Source organism: Nothoprocta perdicaria, unplaced genomic scaffold (genome assembly GCF_003342845.1).
Source record: "Nothoprocta perdicaria isolate Ctin4 unplaced genomic scaffold, notPer1 scaffold_41, whole genome shotgun sequence".
NCBI lineage: Eukaryota > Metazoa > Chordata > Aves > Tinamiformes > Tinamidae > Nothoprocta > Nothoprocta perdicaria.
In genome coordinates this window covers 948,026-972,560 of record NW_020455655.1, presented here as the reverse complement: position 1 = coordinate 972,560, position 24,535 = coordinate 948,026, and the positions used below count along the sequence as shown (strand labels likewise).

Genomic DNA, 24,535 nt, shown 5'->3' with positions numbered 1-24,535 from the left:
AAAAAAAAACCAGAAAAAGCAAAAAAACCACTAAGCTTAATGTCTATATTCATAGAGGACAATTGTTTTAACCTAAACAAAGAGGCARAGTTTCAGTCAGCTTTCATGAATCATGGTAAGAATCCATCAGTTTTGGTTTCCAGTAAATAATAGAAGCGTTATTGACTGTCAGAGACTGCAAGGCTTTCCCCACCCCCTAACTGTAAGCCAAGATAAAAATAAGTCCAAACTGATAAGTAKCTTACTATTTTAATGCACATCTCTATTCATATTAGAAGTATGTAGTTGTTTTATATTGATGTAATTCCAAATGAAGAATAATTTTGGAAGAAAGTAAACTTGCTTCCTACTGGTGTGATCAACACAAACCTAGTCAAACTCGTAAGACAAGCCAAAAACACATAAAAATCTCATGTCACCATATTTAGGTTAATAAGGGTTTTTTGTTTGTTTTGGGTTTGTTTTCTTCCTGTCATTCTTTTTATTCCTTTTGACTTTCTGTACAATATTTCTGTACATTTTTTTAGACAAGAGCAAGTCTAAGTTAAACAAGAGCTTGCCATGATGACAGTCTAAGCCTTACTGCTTRCTACATATATGGCTGAACTAATCAATAGTTTTATTACTGTTGTATTTCCAAGAAACCTGGGAAATTGAAACATTGGTTAATACTCCAAAGTGTATTTTGGTGTTCCTTTGTAGGAATTACTATTAAAACTTCACTTAGATGGGGTAGGGACAGTTTCAGCTCTACGTCATAGACATCACAGTTTGTTAATTTTAAAGTATTTTGGAAACTTCCTGATGAGCATCCTTACTCTTCCAGGAGACTGAATGCAGAATTGGAAGCAAAAGCAGAGAAGGTGGTGCGTCAAGCTGAAGAAGTAATGGTGAGTGAGGGATGCAGACTGTTACATAACTTGGCCTTGGTTCACATGAATTGGGTCCAGGTTTCAGAAGAAATCATTTAAATCATGTCAGTAAAGATATTTTGCTTTCAAATTAAACCTAAGCCTTCCTCACCATCTCAAGATTGTAAACTTTAATAAAAACACTCAGAAATAGTTTTGATGTAATTTTACAGGTAGTTATGTCCATATAAGTGACTAAGGCTTGTGCATATTATACATAAAATTATGTAGGTGTCACAGAATCACAGAATAGTTAAGGTTGGAAGGGACCTCTAGAGATCATCTAGTCCAACCTTCCTGCTCAAGCAGGCACACCTACAGCATGTGGCACAGGGTGGCATCTAGGTGGGTTTTGAAGACCTCCAGAGAAGRAGACTCCACAACCTCCCTGGGCAGCCTGTTCCAGGTGTCTATTATGTTTAAGGAAAGCCTCTGCAAATGGCTTTATGTCTATTAAAAAAAAATAAAAGACCAAAACTGTTTTGATATTTGAAAGCCAGATACTGCTGCAATAACATCCTAGTGAAATAGGATTTGCATTGGTCAAAATAAAAGAAATACAAAAAATAAGCACCATACATGAAAAATAATTGCTAAGTTAAAAACACTCGTTTGTCAGGATTTTGTTTCTCTAATTTTGGTGTGTCTGTGTACCAGATACACATCAAATTTTCTATCAAAAATTTCCTGTAAGAGAAGTCTGGCTAATATACAGACTAGAAAGAGACATCATATCTATCAAATGATCAACTAGAAGGGTGGTATGCATGTTAGATATATTCCTCACAGAGTTTCAATCCCTTAAAGCCTTAAGTAAGGCTTAACAGACAAGTGATAAAACTCCTGAAAAGCTGTAATTCTCATACGCTCTTTGTCTGTGCTTGATTTTTTTTTTYCCCCCTCCTTTTTTAAATCCTTTATCCTTTGAAAAYATTGTTCTCCTGAGGAAGATGTGGTTCGCTAAAGCTAGCTGCTTGGCCTCTGAGCAAAAGCAGGTAAAGCATCCCCGAAACAGCCAGTCTCTTTCTTCTAGAGCCCAGCAAAGGGAGCAACACTCCCCTTCTCCTTGCCCCTCCTCCCCCCCCCCTTTTTTTTAAATGAAGGCATCAGAGGACACTTAAAGGACACTTAAAATATAACATGACACTGCTAGATTGCACAAATACACAKCTAACAAAAAACACACAAGTCCTATGTTTTTAAAAATTCTGAATGGGATAACTGCATTTAGTACTGGGTTATGCTTTCTAGCTATAATCTACTACTGCAGAAGCTATCTAAACATTCAGTGTTCAACTGAATTGTTCTCTAACGTACCTACAACAAATCGGTGGCCAAGTTAGAGCTGTATTGCATAAGGAGCTATTTTTGAAGCATGGAAACTGAAAATTTGTTCCATCTGGTGCACATATGCTATTCCTGCATTTCAGAGAAAGGAGGCAGAGTATCAGCATTTCAGATGATGTTCTGTGAAAAGTTTTACAGACAAAAAGGCAAGTATATGTTGTAGAACAGAAGTAAACATTTGAGGATAYCAATGATCTTCAGCTAGATGTTTGAGAATTTTTCCCCCCATGACAGCTCACTTGCTTCAGAATGGTAGACTTAAATTCTTGTGATTTATTAAATGSATAATCCTTCTATTGCATATTTTATTAACCAGTTAATAACTGACTTTCCCTATCTTTCCCTTCCCCTCTCCCCCCACCAAATAAAGAAAAGCCAACAGGAGATACTATCCAGGCCAGTTTCAGTACAGACAGACAAGTCATGTGAAGCTGGCAAACAGAGGTATGTGCTTTATAGTTGTTTGTTTATGGGTAATTTTGCCTCTGATTCTGTACACTGCAGCTTACCCAAATCATAGCCCTGTTTCCTCCATTGCAGCATACTTGATTGGTGGAATCTACTGTTTATTACAATTTGAAAAATTACTAAAGGCTTTAGTATTACTGTTTTTTCAAGTAATACCCCTAATGTTACTGCAAGTATTGCATCTGTGAGACTAAGTATTGCTGAGACACGTGAAAGTTTAAGTAAAGAATGTGTGATGTGCAATACAGAAGAGTAAATGCTCAGCAGTACCTCTTTTTTTAAACCAGTTTATTTGAAAGAGGGAATAGATACTGTTTCTTTTGGTTCTATTTTAACTTGCACTAAATAATCTCCAAGAAGTGCTTGTTCAAAACAAAACAACAACAAAAGACAACCACTAAGACAGCTAGAGGTTCAGCTGCCACCCTCAGGAACTCAGGGATCATTACACTTGAGGCCGACATGCCTTTTTGCCCTCGTAAATATATCAACAGCAGCCTGTATATTTGGCCTTTATATTTGTACATGTTAGTGTCAGACTAGATACACAACATGAACATGTAGCTGTTCAAGAGCTGCCATATCGATAGCATTAAAAAAGCATGAATTTAAGATTTAAAAACCTAATCAAAATTCTGATCTCTTAAATGCCAAAATTTATGATGTTACTAATGCCAAGGGAATGATACAACATCAAACTACAAGCTGCTTCAAATAATAATATTACCCTCACAGTAAAGTTCTTCSACACATGGAGGTAGAACTTCCTGTGTTTCAACTTGTACCCATTACCCYTTGTCCTGTCCTAGGCACCACCAAAAAGCRTTTGCCCCCCCCTCCTCCCTACATTCTCCCCTCAGGTACTTCTACGTATTGATCGGATCTCCTCTCAGGCTTCTTTTCTCCTGGCTAAACAGGCCCAGCTCGCTTAGTCTTTCCTCATAAGAGAGATGCTGCAGTCCCTCAGTCATCATTGTCACTCTACCCTGGACCCTCTCCAGAAGCTCCACATCCCTCTTGTCCTGGGGARCCCAAAACCACACTCCAGGTGCRGCCTCGCCAGAGCTGAGCAGAGGGTCAGGATCCCCTCCCTTGACCTGCTGGCAACACCCTCCTAATGCAACAAGGATCCCATTGGCCTTCTTGKCCATGAGGGCACTGCTGGCTCATGGTTAACTTGGTGTCAACCAGGGCTCCCAAGTCCCTCTCTGCAGAGCTGCTCTCCAGCAGGTCAACCCCTAATCTGTACTGATGCCCGGGGTTAGTTATTCCTCCCCATGGGCAGGATCCTGCACTTGTCCTCATTGAACTTCATGAGGTTTCCCTCTRCCCAACTCTCTAGCCTGTTCAGGTCCCTCTGAATGGCAGCACAGCCCTCCAGAGTGTCAGCTGTTCCACCCAGCAAGGAATCATCTGCAAACTTGCTCAGGGTCCCTCTGTGCCCTCATCCAAGTCATTGATGAACGAGTTGAACAGCACTGGGCCCAGTACTGACCCTGGGGGACACCACTGGCCATAGGCCTCCAACTCAACCCCATTTATCACCACCYACTGAGCTCTGCCATTCAACCAGATCTCCACCTCACTGTGCACTCATCCAACCCACACTTGTAGTTGGGAATCTGTTTTGAAAATACATTTTTTTGAAAGTGCTGGAGATGATATACATTCATGCAAAGTAAAAACTAATTAAAAAAGTGTGATTTTGTATACCTATAAAGCATTTTATTGGACAGCAAGTATGTGATGGATTAGATGGACTGTACTAGAGAGAAGATTGTAAAAATTCAAACTAGCTTTAAGTTAGAAGGCTTCTTTTCCAAGCAGTATGATTGGAGGAATCAGGCCTACAAAGGCAGTTAGCAGTTCTAATGCAGCTGGAAATGCTAGGGAAAATAGTAAAGTCCAGATAATTAGAACATCAGTACCAGCCAATACAACAATTAGTGTGTCAAGAGGGGGAAGAAAAACAATCAAAAAACCTTAAAAAGCAACCTCTATCTCTGTTGTGGTAAGCATTTACTTTAAGTAAAAGTTGAAAGACCATATTGTATTAAAAACAAAACAACAACATAGATATACCTGTCAGTATTTGAGTACATCTGTACATGAATGAACATTGAGGCTAGTCAACTGGATTAATTCCAAGTGTTTAATATAGAGATATTTTTGTGGGAACAGTGTCCATAATCTAATAACTAAGATTGCTTTGAAAGCAGTTACATTCCTCTGCCTAGGGAAAATAAATGCTAAAGTTACCACAAGGAGGGGAAAAGACTGAAGCAAGCTGATAGAATGAGAAAGAAAAAGACCAGTTTAGAAGAATAGAGTGAACAGAAGTTTAAAAACCAAAAACAAAGCCCACCAAAATTATTTAAGTCAATCTATTGGATTTTGGAGTTCTTACAGTTTAGTTTCCACACAGAAGCTTCAGTTGCACAGAGCAGACAAAGCAGCTCTGGGGACCCTCCATCCCAAWGGGCTTTTGTTTCCGTGCTGCCACTTAGCCCCGTTGCAGGTTCCCGAACCTCCGCCCCGTCCCTGCGGCCCCGCTCCGCGGCCCACTCCTGCCTGTGTCCTCTCAGGCTTTACACTTCAATGCCACTCGCCAGGAAGACTTGATACAGCCCATCTTAAAATCCTCAAAAGATGAGTCATATAACTGAATCGTTGTGTGTGGGGAAGAAGAAACCAACCAATAACATCAATAAGATGAAACGAATTCCCTAAATTTATTAAAACAGTGAGGGTTTGTTTTTTTAAAGGAATTCTTGAGCCAACAGACATGCTAAAAAATAAATCTGTCAATGGAAAGAAAGCTGCCTTTTTGAGCATAAGGTTGTTGTGTTYTCCTGTCTTTCAGGATACGTACTGGTATTTCTGTGGCAACAAATCCAAGCTGTCTGCATGCTTCTAAAGCTAGCCAATAGGAGGGAAGCATGAGGAAAATAGGGTAAATAGACAAAAACTAATCATCCTATTCTTGAAGTCTGTTGCCATCCACACGAAGATGATTTTTCTGTTTTTTTTTTCCCCCCCCCTGTTACTCCCCCTCCCCCTCCTTTTTTGGATTAGGAAAATCTGGAGCTTTTTGCAGATAATTCTGGTTGATGAATGGAAGTTCATACTTTAAGGCAAAATCTAAACCTTTGTCTAAATCAACTGAAGCAAAAAAATAAAATGCTTAAATTTTATTACAGAATTGCTATAAGCCTCCATGTTAATTGAATAGTAGAAAATATATAAGGTAGCACAAGACCAACCTTGCAGTGCATTAATATAGATCCACATAAGACAAGCTTTGGAAACAAATAAAAAAGTCAATGTCAGGAAACTTGTAATGAAAAACACATTGGATACTAGAATTCCACTTGTTTCCAACTTAAATTTAACATGAAGTTTAGAAACTAAAAGATACTCAGGGAAATAGCAGCTTGCTTATCTGCTTTTTTCACTCCTGTTTTTTTCTATCTGTAGAAAGTGATACACCATTTGTTATATATATATATATATATCAGAAAATTATCAGGCCTAATTTTTAAAGTGTTTCTACCTGCTAACTCACTTGACAGTTCCTGTCAATTCACTTGGCAACAGTCAATATAAGCACAATATACCATTTCCTCTCACTATGCAAAAACAAAAGGGCTTGTATCTTCCTTCCTTGGGTATTAATTCAGGAATTTGCATGCACCCTTTTTAAAAAGGATAGGTCAGTAAGTGTGTGGAACACTGAGCTTTGATAATGTTTGTCTCCTGAAGCTGTTACACTCTGCATACTGTGTAAGTACTCCCCAAATCATGGATTTGAGAGCTTGGTAGTTGCAGCAATCACCTGAAGTGTTAGGGACTAGGCTTCAGGTATTCTCACTTTAGCTATTTTGCTTACTCTAGATATATGAAATAATCTCCTTTTTGACTTTTTTTTTTTTATTAAATGTTGACTGTAAAAAGCTAACTGCTCAAGTTCTGTGGATTTTGCTTATTTTTTATTTTGTATTTATTTTGCAGAGATTCATTCTACCCTGAAGCCACCTCTTTTACACACTCACATGTCAAGGTATCAAACTCAAAACCATCCTGCATCCTGTTTCAGTGCAATTTCCAAATACTACTTTTGGTTTCAAAGCTCTGCTACATCATAGATGACTTATTGGGAAAGGAAGTGAATTAAAGCAAGTGATGTTCAAAGCAGAGTGGATGAGAGACAGATGAGGCAAGGTACCCTAGGTCTTCCCCCCCCCCTTTTCTTTTCCTTAAAAAAAAAGGGGGAGGGGGGGAAGGGGGGGGAAGGAGGGTAGACAGACAGTAGCCCTGTTAGCTCGGTGGTTTCCACCAGTTACTTTCTGTATTTTATATTTTTCTCCGGTAAGGCCATATCTGTTACTCCTCAGAAGTGCTCGGTATTTTGAGGTTCTCAAGTTCAGAGCASTAAGTACAAAGCAGTAGAACATATTTCAGTTCCCTCTCCCTGGTATAATGCTAAAGACGCTACTATTTCATTTTAAATATAATAATTAAAGAATAGTCAGAATAACAATACAAGAAGGAAAATACCATGGAAAAAAAGTTAGGAATCAAGGTATGAAATGCATTAATCTAATCACAATTAGATTGAATCTGTTATGAGGCGAGCTAAAGCTTCCAAGTCTTGTCTTCAGTTGCTTGTTACAGTACAATAGAGAAAGCCGATTTCCTAAAGTGACTTATTTGGGAGACATCTATGAGCACACAACTAGATCTCACAAGGAATAAATACGGTTCAAAAAGAGTCAGTTTTCTGATAGTTAATATCTTAGTTATTACTAAGAACCTTGCTTATACATGAATTTATCATACATATGCATACAAAAGACTACCACTAGTAAGTGACAATTGGATAGATTCTAGTTTGGATATGTGGACACAGTTTGCAAGATAAAGACTTGCACAAGTCAAGCTGGGAGAGAGTTTTGCTTTCCTGAAGTTCTGAGACTTTCACAGTCATACTTTTAAAAGTATCCTAGAGTCTGAACATAGGAAAATTGAAAATGTGCTGACAAAGATCATTCCTAACTAATAAAGCCCACTGCTTTCCGAAAAATTTTGTAGCCACCAAACAAGAAGCGTAATGCCCTGGCTCAGAACAGACCATGCTCTGGCAGTCAAGGAAGGAGGCCACCTTCAAGGTAATGAGTTGTACACTTTTTTCTTTTGCAATGAAATATTGCTTTTTCTGTCTATCAAAATATTTGTCTTGCATTACATAGGTTCTTGTATCCACACACCCAGAGTAAATGCATCAAACTGCATGTCCCCACCCCAGTCAACTCCAGCCTGTAGTTATCTCAGTTTACCTGCTTAGAGCACCTAGAATCACTAATGAATACATATGATTAATTGATGCATTACTCATGTGCATATGAAGGATAAAGTTGTGTTAGTTAAGTGAGTTTGGAAACACTTAAATATAGCAAATGTAACAATTTCTGAATTGTAGATTAAGTATATATATTTTTTCCCTCTAGTTCAAAAGCAAGAAATACAGAAATACAAAACACCGATGATGTTGCAGTACTAGAGGATTGCACAGAATATTCTCTAGCAAAAACAATAAGTAAAATTGAAGAAAAGCTAGAGAAAGGGGACTTGCCAGACTGTGTGGATGATGATGATGATATTATTCCAAGTGCTGGAAATGAAATTGGAGCRGGTAGGTCTTCTGCTATGGGGTAAGCAGCTTTTTTTGCTTCCTGTGAGAAGCGAGTTATTTGATGCAGGGTGAGGGGGAAAGGGGAGTTCTCCAAAAAAATCACAGATCTTCTCATCCCTTAAAACCTCTTGTCTTCCCATAGTGTAATTTATTTCTTTATGTTGTCTAACAGTTTAGTATCACCAAGCAAGTCAATATACAAATAATTTGATTTTTAACCTCAAGTAGTTCTCTGCAAGTTTTCCTTTGATGAGTCTCTCAGAACACATATAGTTCTCATTCCCAAACTAAATTGCTTTGAAAAGTRTACTATGTAAATCCAAGGTAACTCAGAGGTTGCTTTTGGTATTTAGTAAGAATAAAATCTTGTGTGTCAAGAGCATTTGAGAGCACTGAGGATTGTTCCTCTAATTATAAGCTAAAGTGAAAAAAAAACCACTCTGGACTGACTTTCCTTTTTGAATTCATAGCACTGTGAATGCCTCCCAGATCAGAGCTGTCTTTAATGTGTTAATTTACTGCAGAGCAGCTAACAGAGAGCACTAACAGGCCTCACACCAAAATGCATTTAAATACTAAGTCACATTACAGTGAAACTAATTCCCTAGCAGGAGATGAGRGGCATCCATGCCTGTATTAGGCCTCATCTCACAAACTTCCATAGYATAGCCATTTCCCTCCCTTTCTGCAGGGATCTTCCTAGACTTGGTTTCCTCACYTCTCCTTYACAGTGCAGCTATTCTCCTACCATCCCAGCAACTTGCACATAACTTTTCTCAACATCTATTTTTGCAGAAAATATTTCAATACTACTATAACAAGCAAAGGCAAAAGCACATAGAAACATAACTTTTTTGAAGACTCATCTTTACTTTTATCTAACAGACACAAGCATATGCATATATAAAAATATAAAACAAAATACCTGAATATATTGTCTTGCTTCACATTATCTCAGGAGCTCAAAAACCATCATTCACTCCTGCAGGCAAAAGAAACCTCTCTCTCCCTGCTTCCCTATCCTAAACTGCTGATTACTTTATAATTGAGAGACCATCCCATTAAGTGACACTCCCTGCTTATCAGCCTCACCTGGTGATTAAAATTGACCAATTAGGAATTTAATTATTTAATTATCTTGATCTGCTATGAGAATCCAAGCTAATTTTGGATAATAGCCACCTCTTAAGGATGGCCTGTTTTTTCTTTTTTTGTTGTTCTTTGTTTTGCTTTTAATTTTCAAAAGGATTTACTAGAAAGTGAACTTATTGAAACAAAGCAGACCAAATTATAAGGGAAAGTTGTCTGGGCACCTGAGTGAAAAAGAGACAGGATAGTGTAGAGAAACAACCACTTCTCATGTTACGATCCTGGTCCCAGAGCAATCTGTTATGAACCTTATGCTGTTCAATATACAGTAGAATAGTCTGAAAAAAGGGAAAGATAGGRATTAAAGGAATTTATAGGTAAAACTGATTTTAAGATAGATAAAACTGTTGTTGAAGTTTTAAGCTTGCCAACATAGAAAAAGAATCGCATGGAACAATAAAAWGGAGAATTATATTCGCCATTAAAAATGCAAAGTTAGGCTGATTGGAGAAAAAATACTTCTTGAGAGAAATATGAAAGATTCTGTAATGAAATCACTAATGGTAAAGGAAAAACTTGTCTTCTAGTAGTCTTCTAGCACATACCATATTAAAATGGATTTAAAACAAGCTATACAGACTGCTCTGTTTCATATAATGCATAATTAAATTAGAAAAATCTTTGTTGGGGGATGCTGTGGATGCCAAGCAAGAAAGAAGGATTCAGAGTTCACAAGAAGAGAGAAATCTATCCAAAGTTTTGCCTAAGAATGAAAAAATTACATGCTTTTATTAAGTTAATGTTTAGTTTGCCTATTTGTGTTTAATAATTGTAAACAAGYAGTGTAATAAATTTTTAAAAATGGGAAGATAAAAATGAGTTCTTAGTTTGGTCCTGCTTAGTAGTATCTCTTCTGAATTACATATTTCAGAGAATACTTAAATTGGGGTATCAAATGTAACTTTTTATGTTCACAGAAGCTCAAATCAGATTTCTTAAAGCAAAGTTACGTGTTATGCAGGAAGAGCTGGATAATGTAGTATGTGAATGCAGGAAGAAGGTAAGAGTTGAGTGTTTTCTCAGCAGAAGCTGAGTAAATCTAGTAAATCACCTTCAGTTTTCCTACTAGGATTTTTTTTTTTTTTTTTTTGTTGCTTCATCTTCAGATATTCAAGAGCTAAGGTGCTCTTTAAAAAACAATGGACTAAAAGCTTTTCAGGTAAAATTTGGGAAAATTAATTGGAGGCAGGAAAGGGGAAAGCTAAGGCACAATGAGGAGCAAAGACATTTGGGAAACTTAGATACTAGGAGTGTCCCGGGCAGAAAAAAATGTTGGGAACTGCTGCTCTGCAGTCCAATTTAAGTGGACTGTTATATCCAAACAGGAACCAGGCTTTCTCCATTTTCGAGATTACCCTTATTGCAAGGACCTAGTCTGGGTTTATATGTTTGGAGAGATCATCATGTGAAGTTAAGGAAGGATAAAGCCAACTCCTGCCTTACTAGTGTAACAGAGCGTGCTGCAAGTGAGGTTTATGGTGTGCCKTGTCTGGCAGGGTGTTTTAGGTGGCAGTTAGGCATCTGCTGAGCTCTAAAACCTACAGGGGTTTGGCTCCCTCTGCCTGAGGGATCACCTCTCTTTCATGTATGTATAATCAAGCAAGGCTTTGGAACTAACTCCTCCTTTTTCACAAGTGGATTATTCTCAGCTGTGGTCTCTTGATTTCAAAATGTTTGTTTTGTATATGTTCAGTCTCCAGGCCCAAATCTGATGCTGACACTCAGAACACATGACAAGAAACATGTTTTCTCCCAAGCTTTCGATTTAAGGTTAAGGAGCAGGAGCATGTTATCTAGCTTTCTGTGCATGGATACCTAAAGAAAATCCTTAAAAGGAATCTGAATTTTCATATTTTTATTATCTGTCCTTGATAATTTATTGTTGCATTTTTACTAAAATGTACAGCTGTCTCTACATTTTGATACTTTAATTTTGCTGTGGTTGAAAGAAAAGTGTTACATTAGATTTCAAATCAAATACCATTTTGTCAATAGTTGCTGAATTTCATCATGCCTTGTCAAAATACTACAGAGTCCAGGGAGGTGACAGAAGAAAACTCTGTATCCATCCTCTTTCTTTCATAGCACAGAACCTGTAAATATATCATTGTGGTTACTGTTTTGTGTGTTGCAGAAAAAACTGGTGTTCTTAAGATCACACAGATTTCGTATTTCTGGTGCCTTGAGACAGATTTTTTATTTGCTTGTTTCAATTCACAGTACAATTTTTATAAGGAAGCAATAAATCAGCTGTAAATAAGTAGAGGTTCCAGAGGTACGTTCGGTCACCTGCTGTTTGTGGTAAAGCACATGTGTCCTAGGGGATTAGAGGGCAGGAGAGAAAGCCTTGTTCTCATAGAAGTTCTCTTTTGGCACGGGCTGTGAGGGGTTTAGTACATCTGTGAACTTTCCAACATTAATATTCACTTACAATATTTAAAAGTTTTTAAAAGAAAAATGCTTTTGCATTGTAATACTTCAAGTGAGATGTAATTGTCAGTAGGTCATGAAGCTAATACAGGATTCAGTTGATGTTAAGTGAAACCTGTATTAGACTATTTGATGTCCCTGGAACATTAGTTGGCTTTTAAGCAGAAACCACATAATCTTCTCAAGCATAATGGATTGGTTTAGCAGCAATTATGTTCTCTTTTTTTTCACATTTTTTCCTAGTGTGTACATATGTACGTGCTATTGTTATTCATATTATTCTATAGTATTTTGATAGTATTAGTAGGCCTTGAATTATAGGAGATGACATTTGTTTTACATACTACAAGGCAGTCATAGGTAAAAGACTGTAGAAAATAAGAAGGAAAAATATTTCTCTTTTAGTACTGCCTTAGTAAATTGTGTCTTCAAGCATTTTTTATTATCTTAATTGTTTCATTTCTCTAAGTATTATGAAATCTGTCATGAAATGTCTTTTCACTTTGAAACAATTTAAAAAGTAATGCTGTCTATCATCATACCTATATACATATGTTTGTATTACCTTTTATTTAAAAACATGAGGATCACATTATCCTACTGCTTCCTTGCAATGTTCARAAGATTTTTTTTTAATTTCCCAATTACTGTTCAACAGGAAGATGAAAATGAGAATTTAAAATCGCATCTTAAAGATACTGTGGAAGAGAACACTAGGCTGCAACGAGCAATCAGGGTGCAGCAGTCTCAGACAGAAAAGTACCGAACGTTGGCACAAGAAGCAAACAAAAAAAGTGAAGGATTGCAACAGGAGGTCATAGCACTCGAAAAGGTATTGCACACACTGCTCTCAGTTAGCTCACAAAAGGAATAAAAGCATCAAATCACCTTCTTTACCTGAGATCTACAGATTCGTGCCAATTGCTTTTACATGAAAATCTCTCTCTCTGCTAATAGTTTCAAAAATCATATTTTTAAAAGGAAAAAAATATTCTGTTAATTGCTTTTTCTCATGGTTCTGCAACCATATTTTTCCGTATTTTAATTAAATTCTTCTGTAAAAGATCCACAAGAGGCAGAGCAGCCTATTCATAAATTGCAATCAAACTGAACAAAGGTGGAATTTTGGAAAATGCAATGGAAATTTCTGTGGTTTTGATTATAATTACTACAAATTACTTCTATAAATAATACTTTCATTATAACTGTAGGACATGCTGAATATTGGGGGAAAAAAACACACCTGCATTTTTCTGTAGGTGGAGGAAAGATGCCTCATTGTTATTGAAAACAGACTGTTTCAAAATTAGTTACTGCAATTTGGATAAATCAAAATGAATCTGGCTCTTACTGTAAGTCACATAGGCAAAATTGTATATGTGCCTAGTTACAGCAGATGGCAGAAATACTCATCTAGGAGCAGTCTGTTTCTTCTTAGTTACTCAGAGCTAGAAAGATTGAATTCAAAATCAAACATGTAATATAAGCAGGTTAATACATCATCTAAAAATTTGTAGAAAACTGAACCCAAGCTGGAGGCTAACRAAGTGTTATTTATACCTCCATTAAATATTGCAGTGCAGCAGTACAAGCTTCCATCTTACTGGTAAATAATACTGAAATTTCAAAACTAGRAAGTACCAGTGTGACTGTTCTTTTTTCTTTGTGGTTACTTTGAGGTTTCATATCCCTTAAGTAGGTATCTTATCTGTTGATTCTATCAGGAAAAATGACTGCGTTGTTATTCTGCTCTTCAGCTAATAAAAAATAGGGCTAAGAGACCTTACAAAGTCATTTAGTCCTTTGCCTTAAACTGCAACGGGATGCATTGTACCTGAAGCACCTTGGACGTAAGTTTGTTCAAGCTGTTGTTAAAACCTTCAGTTTTAAAACGTTCAGCGAAAAAATTCTCAGCAGGATTTCAAGAATGAGCCTTGATTTAAATGTATGGCCTATATGGGATCCATTAAATATCATTATTCACAATGTTTGTTTTTGTCTTTGACTTCTTGCATAGGAATTAGAGAACCTGAAGCGTGCACAAAAGCAGGCTGCAACCAGTCAGAGTGCCACGGAAGTTCGCTTAAATAGGGCTGTGGAAGAAGCAGAAAGGTATAAAGTAGAGCTGAATAAACTGAAGCAAAGTCACAAGGTACAGTGGCTTAGAAAAACAAACACAGTTAAATTTGTAGTCACTCAAAAATGCTAGAATAAGGCAGAAAATCTGACCAACTTTATAAGTTTTGCATCTGTCACAGACAATTCCAAAGTTACTTGTAATCAGTCACGAAACAGCCTGATTCAATATCCCCAATGTTACTACTAGAACCTATGCTGGAGGTGGAAAGAAATAGAAAAAAGTGATAAAGTCTATCTGTGTTTTTCCCTTTTGCTTGAATGTTAGATGTGTTTAGAAATAGGGAGCAGTGCATATACATCCCTCATAGATACACTGGCAAACAAGGATATTAATGCTGCTTGTGTTTCCCCTGTAGAGCCAGTGAGTATAGTTGTCTTGGAGTTTTCCTTCTAGGCTTTGGTGATGGAATGTTCTGATGCATTCTGTTTCTTTTCTGGAATGTCAGGTGTGGCTACTGTTAGTCATTTTGTTATGGTATTCCAAGTTTAATTGCTTAAAACACCACTTCCAGGAATAACACGTTTCTTCTTTTTCCCCTGTGGTAGGACGCAGCTAACGAAGAACTCAAAACAATTGAAGAATTAAAAACAGAAAACAAGAAGCTGCAGAAGCAAAAAGGAGAGCTAATGGCAGGCTTTAAGAAGCAGTTAAAGTTAATTGATGTTTTAAAGAGACAAAAGGTAAGAAAGCAAATACTGTTTTACTTCGCTTAGCAACTTCAAGTGTCAGCTGCCATGTAACACACCGTGTAACTAGAGCCTGAGGCCAGGAGGTTTCAAGGCAAGAGCAGCAGCCCCACAGCCTCCCTTTTGTTAGTGCCTGTTGCCAGTATTGTCCTTCATAGCAAAGGCTGGAGCTTCTTGAGCTGAGCCTGGGACGGTTGATGGACCGATGCGGGTCCTTCACCGGTCACCTGTTTGAAAAGAATTTTCACTCTCCTTTTTCAGGATACCTGTTTTCCTGTAAGTTTCTGCCATTTACTGCTTATAAAAAATGGCTGCAGAGACTTCTGGGCTACCATTAGTCCTAGGAGGGAAAAAAAAAAAAAAAAAACAAAGATTGCAGTTTTCAGTCTGCTCTGTGTTATTTGATTGAATCAAAAACTTCAGTATCTTGGACAGTAAATCTATAACAGTTTGTACCTCTTAAATAATACTGGATTATGTCTGCAGATGTGTATGATTTATTAGTCACAGTGCAGCACATTGACTGTCCTGGTTGAGGCTTGTCATGGTGTCTGAGAGCAATAATGAGAATTTCAGCTCTGCTCTCAAGCGGGGCCTCGGCTGCGCTCTGGCCTGCAGACACCCGGGGCTTCCTGCCAGCAGCGGTGATCACGCTGCAGGGAGCCCCGTCCCTTCAGACTTTCCCTTGCATCCACTTTGGGGCATTCAAGTTTAAGAGTGAAAAGATGCAGTAGTCGCTGGTATCCACCCTGTCTGCAACCTGGCTTGTCATTCAGGGTCCCTTAATTCTCTGAAAGGGGAGTCAAAGGAGCGTAGTTCTCTTCTGCTGTAAATCAGAAGCGTAACCTCAGGCAATATGACAAAACTTGACTAAATATATTTAACAAAGAAACACTGCACCAGACCTGAAGAGAGATACAGTAAATTATTTACCCTTTGTTCTTAAAAACATTAACTACTTACAGAAAACAGTTGCTGTTAATTTTTATTCTTGTAAACAGATTGTGGTCGGAAGAAACCAAGAGCGAATGGTGCTGACTTGGCCTTTTATAACTTCTGCTAGAAGGGAGGGCAGGCAAAGCTCATGTGTGACTAAGATACACATGAATCACCTGAAGAGCTTCACTTTCTTTTGGCAGTGACTTTGACAAAATCCATCAGCAAATACSTAGTTTGGACCCTTTGTATGATACCTGTGTGCCAGATTCAGCTGTGTGTAGTAGATAGAGGAAGGCTGAAGGGAGGATAAGCTACCACGTGGGGAGCGACAGAGAAGCCCCTCCAAGCGCTGCTACAGTGCAGCAGGAGGAGGATCTCCCGTAGCTGGCAGGTGCTGCTGCTCAAATTGGTCTATCTCAGCCCATTCTCTGCTTGTCTTGAAAGTGAGAGTTTCATAGAAAATATTAGTTTTAAGAAGGGATCGAGGGAAGTCACTGTGAGCTGGGCAGAGCTGGAGTGTTACTGTTTTACATATGGGACATGTAATGACAATATACATGTTAAAACAGATCCTTTTGAAGCACAAGTTCCTGTGCTTCAGAACATTAAAAAATCATATTTCTAAATAAAAACTACTTAGATTGGACATTTTCCTTGCCCCTTTAAATGAGCACAGGTGAAAATTATGTCTCATTCTCTGTGCAAGGACAGGGCTGAGTAAAACAGGTGGGACAGTTGCTCCCCTCCTTGCAACTGCAGGGAGCTTTGGGGCTCCCTTGATGCTGTTCATTTTTTTGCCAAGTGCTGATCTAACACAATTGCCTGCACAAGAAGCAGCACTAACATTCCACGTAGGAATCTCAGTGACGTATTTCCTTGGTAGGAGCTCCAAATATCATATCTTTAAGGTAATGCAAGGAATTAAGGAAAAGTTACAGTTCCTGGTTTCCTAGAGCAGAAGTTGTGATTTTTAGCACAAAAAAGTGTGTTTCCCTTTCCACCTTTTCCCTTTTTTCTCTGCCTTACCTTAATGTTACAAAATAGTTTCCTGCAACAATCCTATGAGTAGCTGTGGCAGCTTGAAACAGCCAAATGTGAATGTAATATGAAAAAGCAAAATGACAGAGCAAAGCAGGTATCTTAAACAAACCACCCCAGCCTTTAGCTATTTCAGCTACATAGGAGTTTATACTAGTCATTCATGCTCTTTTGCTCTCTGCTTCTAGCTAATTTAATTTCTTTCCCTTTAAGATGCACATTGAAGCTGCTAAGATGCTTTCTTTTACTGAAGAGGAATTTATGAAAGCTCTGGACTGGGGAAATTCTTGATCCAATGAACAGGCAGCTTCTGCTTGAAACACAGGCCAGGCCGGATCTTATTTTGACACTGTAGATAAGTACCCATTGCTCATTACACTTGCATGTTCCCATTACATTCTTGGTGTTGATTTTGCTTATGTTGAAATTGCTTAATTTGTAAAATAAAAAAAAATTGGCAATATCCCATAAAATATAAATCTCTTTGGCACTGGTGCTGAAATTTAGCTGGACTGCAGTGAGCAGACAAATACAAAACATGCAGGAAATATTCCACCAAGTAAACTGTTACTAGCTCATTCTGTCTCAGCATTTAAAAATTAAGTGATATGTATGATAATATATACCATTAAAAAATAAGATATGTTTCATTTCAAAAAACTTCTCATTGCAACGGGAAGAAAGTTATGTTTGAGAAGAAAATGTCACATCCCTTTAAAAATACAAGTTCCGAAGGTATCGGGTATCATCTGTTCTCTGCAACAGCTTCCCCTGCACCAACTAACCAGGTCCTCAGCCCAGTTTAAGCCTCAACATCTCTTTAATAGAAATGTTGTAACTTCAGCAACAACATCTTACACCCCGCCTGGCAAAAACAGACTGAAACCTTTCGCAGCCATCACATATGACCTGTGATAGTCTGGAGTGACAGCTCTATTTTCACAGGTGCCTCCTTAGAGACATTATGATGGTGTCATCATAATCAAGAATTAGATAAAAGTCTGAGTGTAGGTGAGCTGAACAACATGTGTGGATGTATTAATAACACATTAATGAACAGAACCTGTAAAAGTCTGCGCGGGAAGGCATGAATCTCTTCTAATTCCACAGCTATTTCAATGGATTGGCGTAATTTACAAGGAAGAAGACAGCTAAGTGACAGGTTTATCAGTAAAAGAAGGGAATAAGCAATGATTCCGACCTCAGAACAAAAGTGTTTATACTTAGACCCTCCTAGAAACAAAGGACATGATGAGCAGTGACACAGTCAACTCAACTTGGACCAGCCCTTCAAGATGAGAAATCTACATTTTAATACATTAGTATTTTAATAGGGTAATGCTGAATCTTCAAATTAAAAACAGTATTTTAAAATAATTATATAGTCCATACTGACATAGACATCTGAGTTTATACTAGCTTAAATTCCTGCAAAGTTGCTGGAGAAAACATTTTTTAACAGTGCTGTGGTACTGACCTCACGGTCTTATGTAAAGTAATGGAGAAATCCATAACAAATAGTTTATTAATGAAGGGAAAAAGCACAACATACACTTAAATAAAACTAGCTGCTCATCAGTTTAGAGCTCTGGTCTTAAAATGGAGACTCTTTTTATAACATTAAGGAGGAACTCCTAACGCAAGAGCAAATGGAAATTTTCATTAGAAACCAGACGACATCTAGTGGTGGAGCAGAGCAGGAGGTGGGGAAATGTCAGTGCTCTGCTGAAGACCTGTTGCCACTTCTCTTCTGATAGGCCAGCCTAAATTCCTCCCCAAGCATGTTAATGTCACCTTCATCTTTGAGTATTCCCTGCAATAAAGAAACACATGGGAAGATTAAACATAATACAGAGGATTATTATTGGATCTTTGAAATTTGCTATGAAAGTGAATGCAGTAGTTTGTATCCATGACACCTCATGTTACTTTTAAAAGCAAACTCCCTGACTATCAAAATGTCAAGACGAATGACAGCCCTGAAACCCTCCATCAAAAACTCAGCTTCCTTCCACCCCCCAAACCTCGGGATGTGCACAGGGCGACAGGGACACTCTGGAGCTCGTTCCACACGAGCCGTCCCTTCTGAAACACGGCCCCGTACAGCAAGAGTCCTTTTGGTTCCCTCCTTCCCAAATCAAAAGAACAAAAGTGAGCACAGGACGGCTGACCCAGCAGGGATATCTGCTGATTCCTACTGCAACGTCACAGAAGTGATCTGCAAAACAAGCGTTTAAAGTAATCTAAGCGACTTACTCTAGGAAGGTAACCTAGTAACTTAGATGCGTGCTCTTTCAGGAGTTTCTGTCTCTCTTCTTCAACAATTAAACGAATGTTTTCTTGTCTTCTCTCTTCTAACTGCCTTTCTTCAAATTCACGTTCCTGCAAAGAACAAGTTCTCATTACTGTTCAGTTTCTGTTCTGTGAGCATTCATTTCCACCACTATCTACAGCAGGGTGAAAAGAAATCTTTTTTCAGTGGACTAATTTTCCTCTCCTGGTCTGCGGTGTCTACAAGCAATTAACTAACTCCCAGTCACAGCAGATTAATTTAAAAGAGAAAAAAAAATGCAAAACAAAGTAAAAAACAAAGCACTATTTAAACAAGCCACATTTAGTAACTAGGAAGAAGTCTCAAACGAGAAAAGATTCTGAAAAGCAAAACATGAAGCCTATTAGGTAAATGTTTCACTCATACTAGAACCTGCTTTGAAAGATCAGCAAGCAAAGATCTGATTCCAAGTCAATTATTTCTACCTTAATATTCTAACCCAGATATAGGGAGCACAGGCATGTATTCTCATGATGATGATGATTAGATACTGCAATTCACATTACATGTATCATTTATACTCTAACAAAGTCCACCAATTGCAAAATAGAACCTCATGACTATCTCTACACATAGCATCTGAGAGACAAAATGCTTAACTCAAGAGATTTAATTTAGCAACTGAAATCAAGGCTGGGTTTTCCCCCTTCTCACATATTGTTAGCGCTGTCTGATCAGTGGCTGAGCTGTTTAACAGCTGTGCTGCTGCTCACGGGCCTCTTTAGGAGACGTTTGCAGAGCAGAGCACGTGTATCTGGATGTACAGGGGTTACTGACTCGAGCAGAACAAGGTTAGCTCTAAAAAGACCTCTTYGCTGTCAGCAGACCAAACCAAAGCCTTGCCCCCTGCTCTGCACGTTCTCTGCAACTGCCCTGTCACCTTTCCCTAATGACCCTTTTTAGTAGTTCCTTAGGACAGGACAGTATTGTTGTATTGAAATAGCACAGCTCAAACAGGAGGCAACAGCAAAACGTTACTTCTCTTACCTTGTCTGCAAGGAATTGTTTGTGACGCTCTTCAATAAGTTTTTCCACAGCCCTTCTGTGTTCAAGCTGTTTCATTCTTCGTTTCTGGGCGTTCATCTGCTCGATACGATCATCCTCTGCAAATTTGGCTAGCATCTCTTGTCTGAAGGCTTCCTCCTCTTCTTGCATAGCTTGTTGCACTATCTTCTTTAAAGCCAGTTGCTCTTCGTATGTTTGCCTTAAGTCTATACGTTGCCTGATTCTCTTTTCAATTTCTGCCTATAAAAGAAAATCATTTTTTCCTGAAGTTTTACCATAAATAATAGTTTATTGACTATCAGGCAGTCTATCTGAATGTTGTGGCATAGATTTACTGTAGTCATTACCTTCTAGCATAAATAAATACAAACACGCCACATTTGACAGTGAGGTCTGAATTATTAACCAGTTAGGTCAAATGACAAGTCTCACAATACTGTCAAAATTAAGTACAGAACAAACAGAGAATTACTATTTTTATGGCCATGAAGTGAAACCAGACCAGTGCTCTAAAAATATCAGTGCTAATGTCCTTGCATCTACGTAACATTTTCTTTGTCACTCATGGCAAGATAAGGAGAGGGCAGCACGTGGAAAAAAAAATAAACGGACAATTGATTAAACCTACTTAGGTTACACCTGAACTGTAAAATCACAAACATTTGCCTTGGTGAGATGAATAAATTTATAACTGGGACCATAGGGGTCCCTTTCACCTCATGTGTTTTCCTGATTGAAATAAATCCATAAATACATGTTAGGGACTGAAGAGGAGACTCATCAAAAGAGGGAATTTTCTCTTCCGAGCAAAGTAGTTTGGAAACTGCTTTTCTTGCTATGTATGTTTAAAAAATAAAGGCTGTTTGAAACTTCCTTTTACCAGAACAGAAAGTGGAAACAACTCAAATTTAGTTAAATTTAAAGCATCTAAAACTTTGGTCAGCATTAGGCTTTTTGCTTTGAGACACCTTACAGATGCAATGGGATCTAAGTCCCTCAAAACCATCCCAAAGCCAACAAAGCAAAATCAAAAATGTAAAAATGACACTTTAGATGTGGGCAACCCTACTAGCATTACTAAAGGGAAGGTTTTGGAAAGGGTCATTATTTGCCTCTTGAAGGGCAAGATGTAGATGGAAAAGCATCAGGGAGCTGTAATTACTCTATAGATTATGTATTTTACTGTGTATATGCTACTGTGTATTTCTCCCATCTAGACCAGTTTCATTGACCTGCATCTTCTGCAGGAATTATTGYATTGTTGCAAATTTCGTTTTTCCGATTCAAATTTTACCTTAACAGTTGATACACGAGTACAAGAAATATGCATGTTACGTAGAAAAATCCTGGTTTCTAATACTTGTCTTTAGTTTTGAAATAGCCATATCCAACATATCCATATCTGTACGGATATGTATCCATACACATCCCACAGGAAAAGTCCAGGAGAAATGAAGTACCCTGTCTCCTTTTTTCTACATACCACTGCAGCTCCCCACTAGCACCTACCATCTCCTTCTTCCTCTCCATCTCGGCTTGTTCCTCCTGATGCAGCTCTTGTCGGACTTGTTCCAGTTCTTCACGCTTCTGCTGTTCTCTTTCCAGACTCTGGGCAATCTATTACAAGAAGAAGAAAAGATTTCCTTATGAAATATAGGAATATTCAATATTTCTTCCATAAGTTTCAACTTTCAATACCATGCTTTGAAGTCTTTGTTTTTTCTCCTCATTTTCCCGGACTTTAGCCATTCGATCCTCTTCTCGTTGCCGCTGCATGTTGGCAAACTCCACGATTTTCCTGTTTTCTTCTTCCATCTCTTCCCGTTTCCGCCTTCTCCAGAGAGCTTGCTCTTTTTTAAATTCTTCAATATATGCCTGTGTTGCTCTCATTTTTTCTAACTTAAGCTGCTTTTCCCTATATAAGTGCAGGAAAAAAAAGAGTAGAAGTGTTTTAAAAGTTGCTTAACACGTGGCAGGGTTAAACAGGCCACACAGTCATCACTGACAGTATATTCAGAGCTTATGATTCAAACGCCCCTTGTCCCCTGAGGTGGAAATAATAATTAATGTAGAACCCCTAAAAAAAAAATGTCATGTTCAACACTTCACTCAGGAAGACAGACTCTGTTCCCTGGCAGTCACTATCACTGTGTTTCATACACGGTCCATCAAAACAGGAAGATGAGGAGGAAGGGGAGGCAAGTGGCTTTAGAAAGATTTTTTTTATTTGGCAGCTGTGTGTCATTTAAAGCACTTTAACTTCTTTCCTTTTTTTTGAGTTTACACTCAAGACTCCATCCCCACCCGTGCAAATCTCCTTTCCTATCCATATCCAAACATAATGGAGATGACAAGAAGGCAGGAAAATGATGGAAACATGAGCTGCAGCAGTTGCCAGCAGCAGTTCTGAAGAGGACACTGCTTGAAAGAGCCTAAACCACAGACTGAGGGAAGAGGAATAYAGGATTGTCTGGAATAGCAAGAATATCCTGGCTCTAAACAGCAAAATTCACTTGGCTAGGAAACTTTTCTGAATGAAATGATATGTTAAAATAGGTCTTTTTCTGTAAAATATATATTTTTTAACGTATAGAATTGTATGAAGTTTTTGCTTTAAATTAAAAAATAATAAAAAATCCAAAGTAACTAACATTTGGTCTTCCTCGTAGATCTTCCTTACTATTTCATCAATCATGAGTTTCTCTTTCAGAAACTCTTCATAAGCGTCCTGCTTCTTCCTCTCTTGCTCCTCAAGCTGTTTCTCCAGTTCCTGCTGATAAATCATCTTCTCTTGGTTTCGCCTCAGCTCTGCAGAGCTTTCTTCTTTTGTTACCCTTTCATACTCTTCCCTCATTTTTTGGGCTATTTCAGCCTCGCGTTTCTTAAAATGGAAAAAAAAAAAGACTTTTTACTCCCACTAGTATAACTTATAATGAAAAACTACAATATAGATAAGGAGTTACACTGTGCTGGAAGCGGATGGGATATTTTCTGCCTTAAGAAATCTATAACACCTCAGTAGACCGTTCTATAAGSACAGTAAGCTCTTGAAGGAAACCCTGGATCTGTAAAAACCCCTCAAACTAAGAGCACCTAAAGGGAACTACTCGTTATGCTGCTACTAGAGGCAGCGCATCCATCACGAAACTATCTCGCAGCAGCGTCACGACCGAGACGGGGTCTAACTCTGTGCACCGCCTGCAGTGTTTTCGTTACAGCAACTCTTTAGAACTGAACTGTGTACAAAACGTCAGTTTAATCAGAACCTGCTGCCTGCTCATCAGTGTGCTATTCCACAAACAAATCTCTGAATTCCTCTCTAGAGTTACTCAAATGACCATTCCTTGTGGCAGCAGCAGCACCTCCAACAAGCTGCTCTGGAGGGGAGGACCCACCGCAAGGCAGTGGCCGCACAAAGGCAGCCCCACACCTCACCCCGAGCAGCAAGTCCCCTCCTACAGCTGCCTTCATTGCAGGAAAGGAGCCTTTTTCTCAAGGCAGCTCATCAGCCCTTCATAATAACAGATTTGTAAGAAACATGGAATTCTAAACCTAATGATAGTTTAGATAAAAAAGCCATCAGCTCCAAAGGGGAATTCCTCAGCACAATCCATGCAAAGAGTCACAGCACTGTAGAGGTAGCTGAGAACAAAATGGGAATGAAGCCAATTACCATTTTCTCATACTGGATAGCTTCTTTTTCAGCAATCTGTGCAGCTCTTTCTTTATTCATATAGGCAGATTTTAGCCTTTTTTCCAACTCTCGAAGTTCAAGACTGGAAAAAAAAAAAAAGAAAAAAAGAAAGAATTGAAATAGGAAAAGATAGAGGCAGGTACCTGTGAAGAAAAAAGCAGATCCATCCCTGAAACCTATGGAGGAATCTAATCTCCATACAGGTGAGCTGGTGTGATAAAGTCGACAAACATAGAGAAGGCAACAGCCACTGAACAACTTGAAACTGAACTACAGATTTCAAGTGATTTGAAGCAGTATTACAATGAAAATTATACATATCTGCAAGCAACAAATATGGTCTATGGCTGCTGTTCATTTCTGTGGAATCCACAAGGGGGTTGGCACGAAGGGGTTGGCAGTGGCAGTATCAACAGTTTACCAGGAATTAAAGTGAGGTGCTCTACAACTGAACAGAGATGCGCGTGATCAGGAAACAAAGATGAAGGAATAATAGTTTTGCAAAGAGTTTTACAAAAGCGGCGGCTCCCCGGGAGTTAGAACAGGCGGGTGCCTTTTCCGGGGGTACCTGTTCTCCCTCACTTGCTGCCGCATCCTCTCGTCCTTGAGCCGCTCGCGGTTCAGCCGGGCCAGCTCCGCCGCCAGCCGCTCCTCCTGCTCCAGCTGCTCCGCTCGCCGCCGCCTGCCCTGCTCCTCCTGGGCGC

General features: G+C 38.6%; 2 protein-coding genes across 2 annotated transcripts in view; one reads left to right on the top strand and one right to left on the bottom strand.

Annotated features, from left to right (window-relative positions):
- The window catches only part of TEX9 (testis expressed 9), a 19,530-nt gene extending 1,653 nt beyond the window's left edge, over positions 1-17,877 (top strand). The window contains exons 3-12 of the mRNA XM_026045804.1: positions 827-890; positions 2,629-2,702; positions 6,738-6,786; positions 7,818-7,894; positions 8,234-8,418; positions 10,485-10,567; positions 12,656-12,829; positions 14,015-14,149; positions 14,683-14,817; positions 17,014-17,877. Of these exons, the coding sequence (XP_025901589.1) occupies positions 827-890; positions 2,629-2,702; positions 6,738-6,786; positions 7,818-7,894; positions 8,234-8,418; positions 10,485-10,567; positions 12,656-12,829; positions 14,015-14,149; positions 14,683-14,817; positions 17,014-17,091 (1,054 nt within the window). The 3' untranslated portion in view covers positions 17,092-17,877. The remainder of the gene's footprint in view (positions 1-826; positions 891-2,628; positions 2,703-6,737; positions 6,787-7,817; positions 7,895-8,233; positions 8,419-10,484; positions 10,568-12,655; positions 12,830-14,014; positions 14,150-14,682; positions 14,818-17,013) is intronic.
- Positions 17,878-18,064: 187 nt separating this feature from the next.
- MNS1 (meiosis specific nuclear structural 1) lies at positions 18,065-24,475 on the bottom strand. The gene is made up of 8 exons (XM_026045703.1): positions 24,400-24,475; positions 23,811-23,913; positions 22,789-23,018; positions 21,836-22,052; positions 21,647-21,754; positions 20,120-20,377; positions 19,057-19,182; positions 18,065-18,613 (listed from the first exon to the last, which is right to left on the bottom strand). Exons 1-8 carry the CDS (start codon positions 24,423-24,425, stop codon positions 18,515-18,517), a joined length of 1,167 nt encoding a protein of 388 aa, XP_025901488.1. The 5' UTR covers positions 24,426-24,475; the 3' UTR covers positions 18,065-18,514.
- Positions 24,476-24,535: the final 60 nt, after the last annotated feature.

Excerpts from the sequence above, each read along its gene's own strand:
- MNS1 (XM_026045703.1), bottom strand. The coding sequence starts at position 24,425 with ATGCGGCAGCAAGTGAGGGAGAACAG. Across the intron at positions 23,019-23,810 it reads CTATCCAGTATGAGAAAATG|AAACGCGAGGCTGAAATAGC; the intron begins GTAATTGGCTTC and ends TTCCATTTTAAG. Across the intron at positions 21,755-21,835 it reads AACAAAGACTTCAAAGCATG|ATTGCCCAGAGTCTGGAAAG; the intron begins GTATTGAAAGTT and ends TTCTTGTAATAG.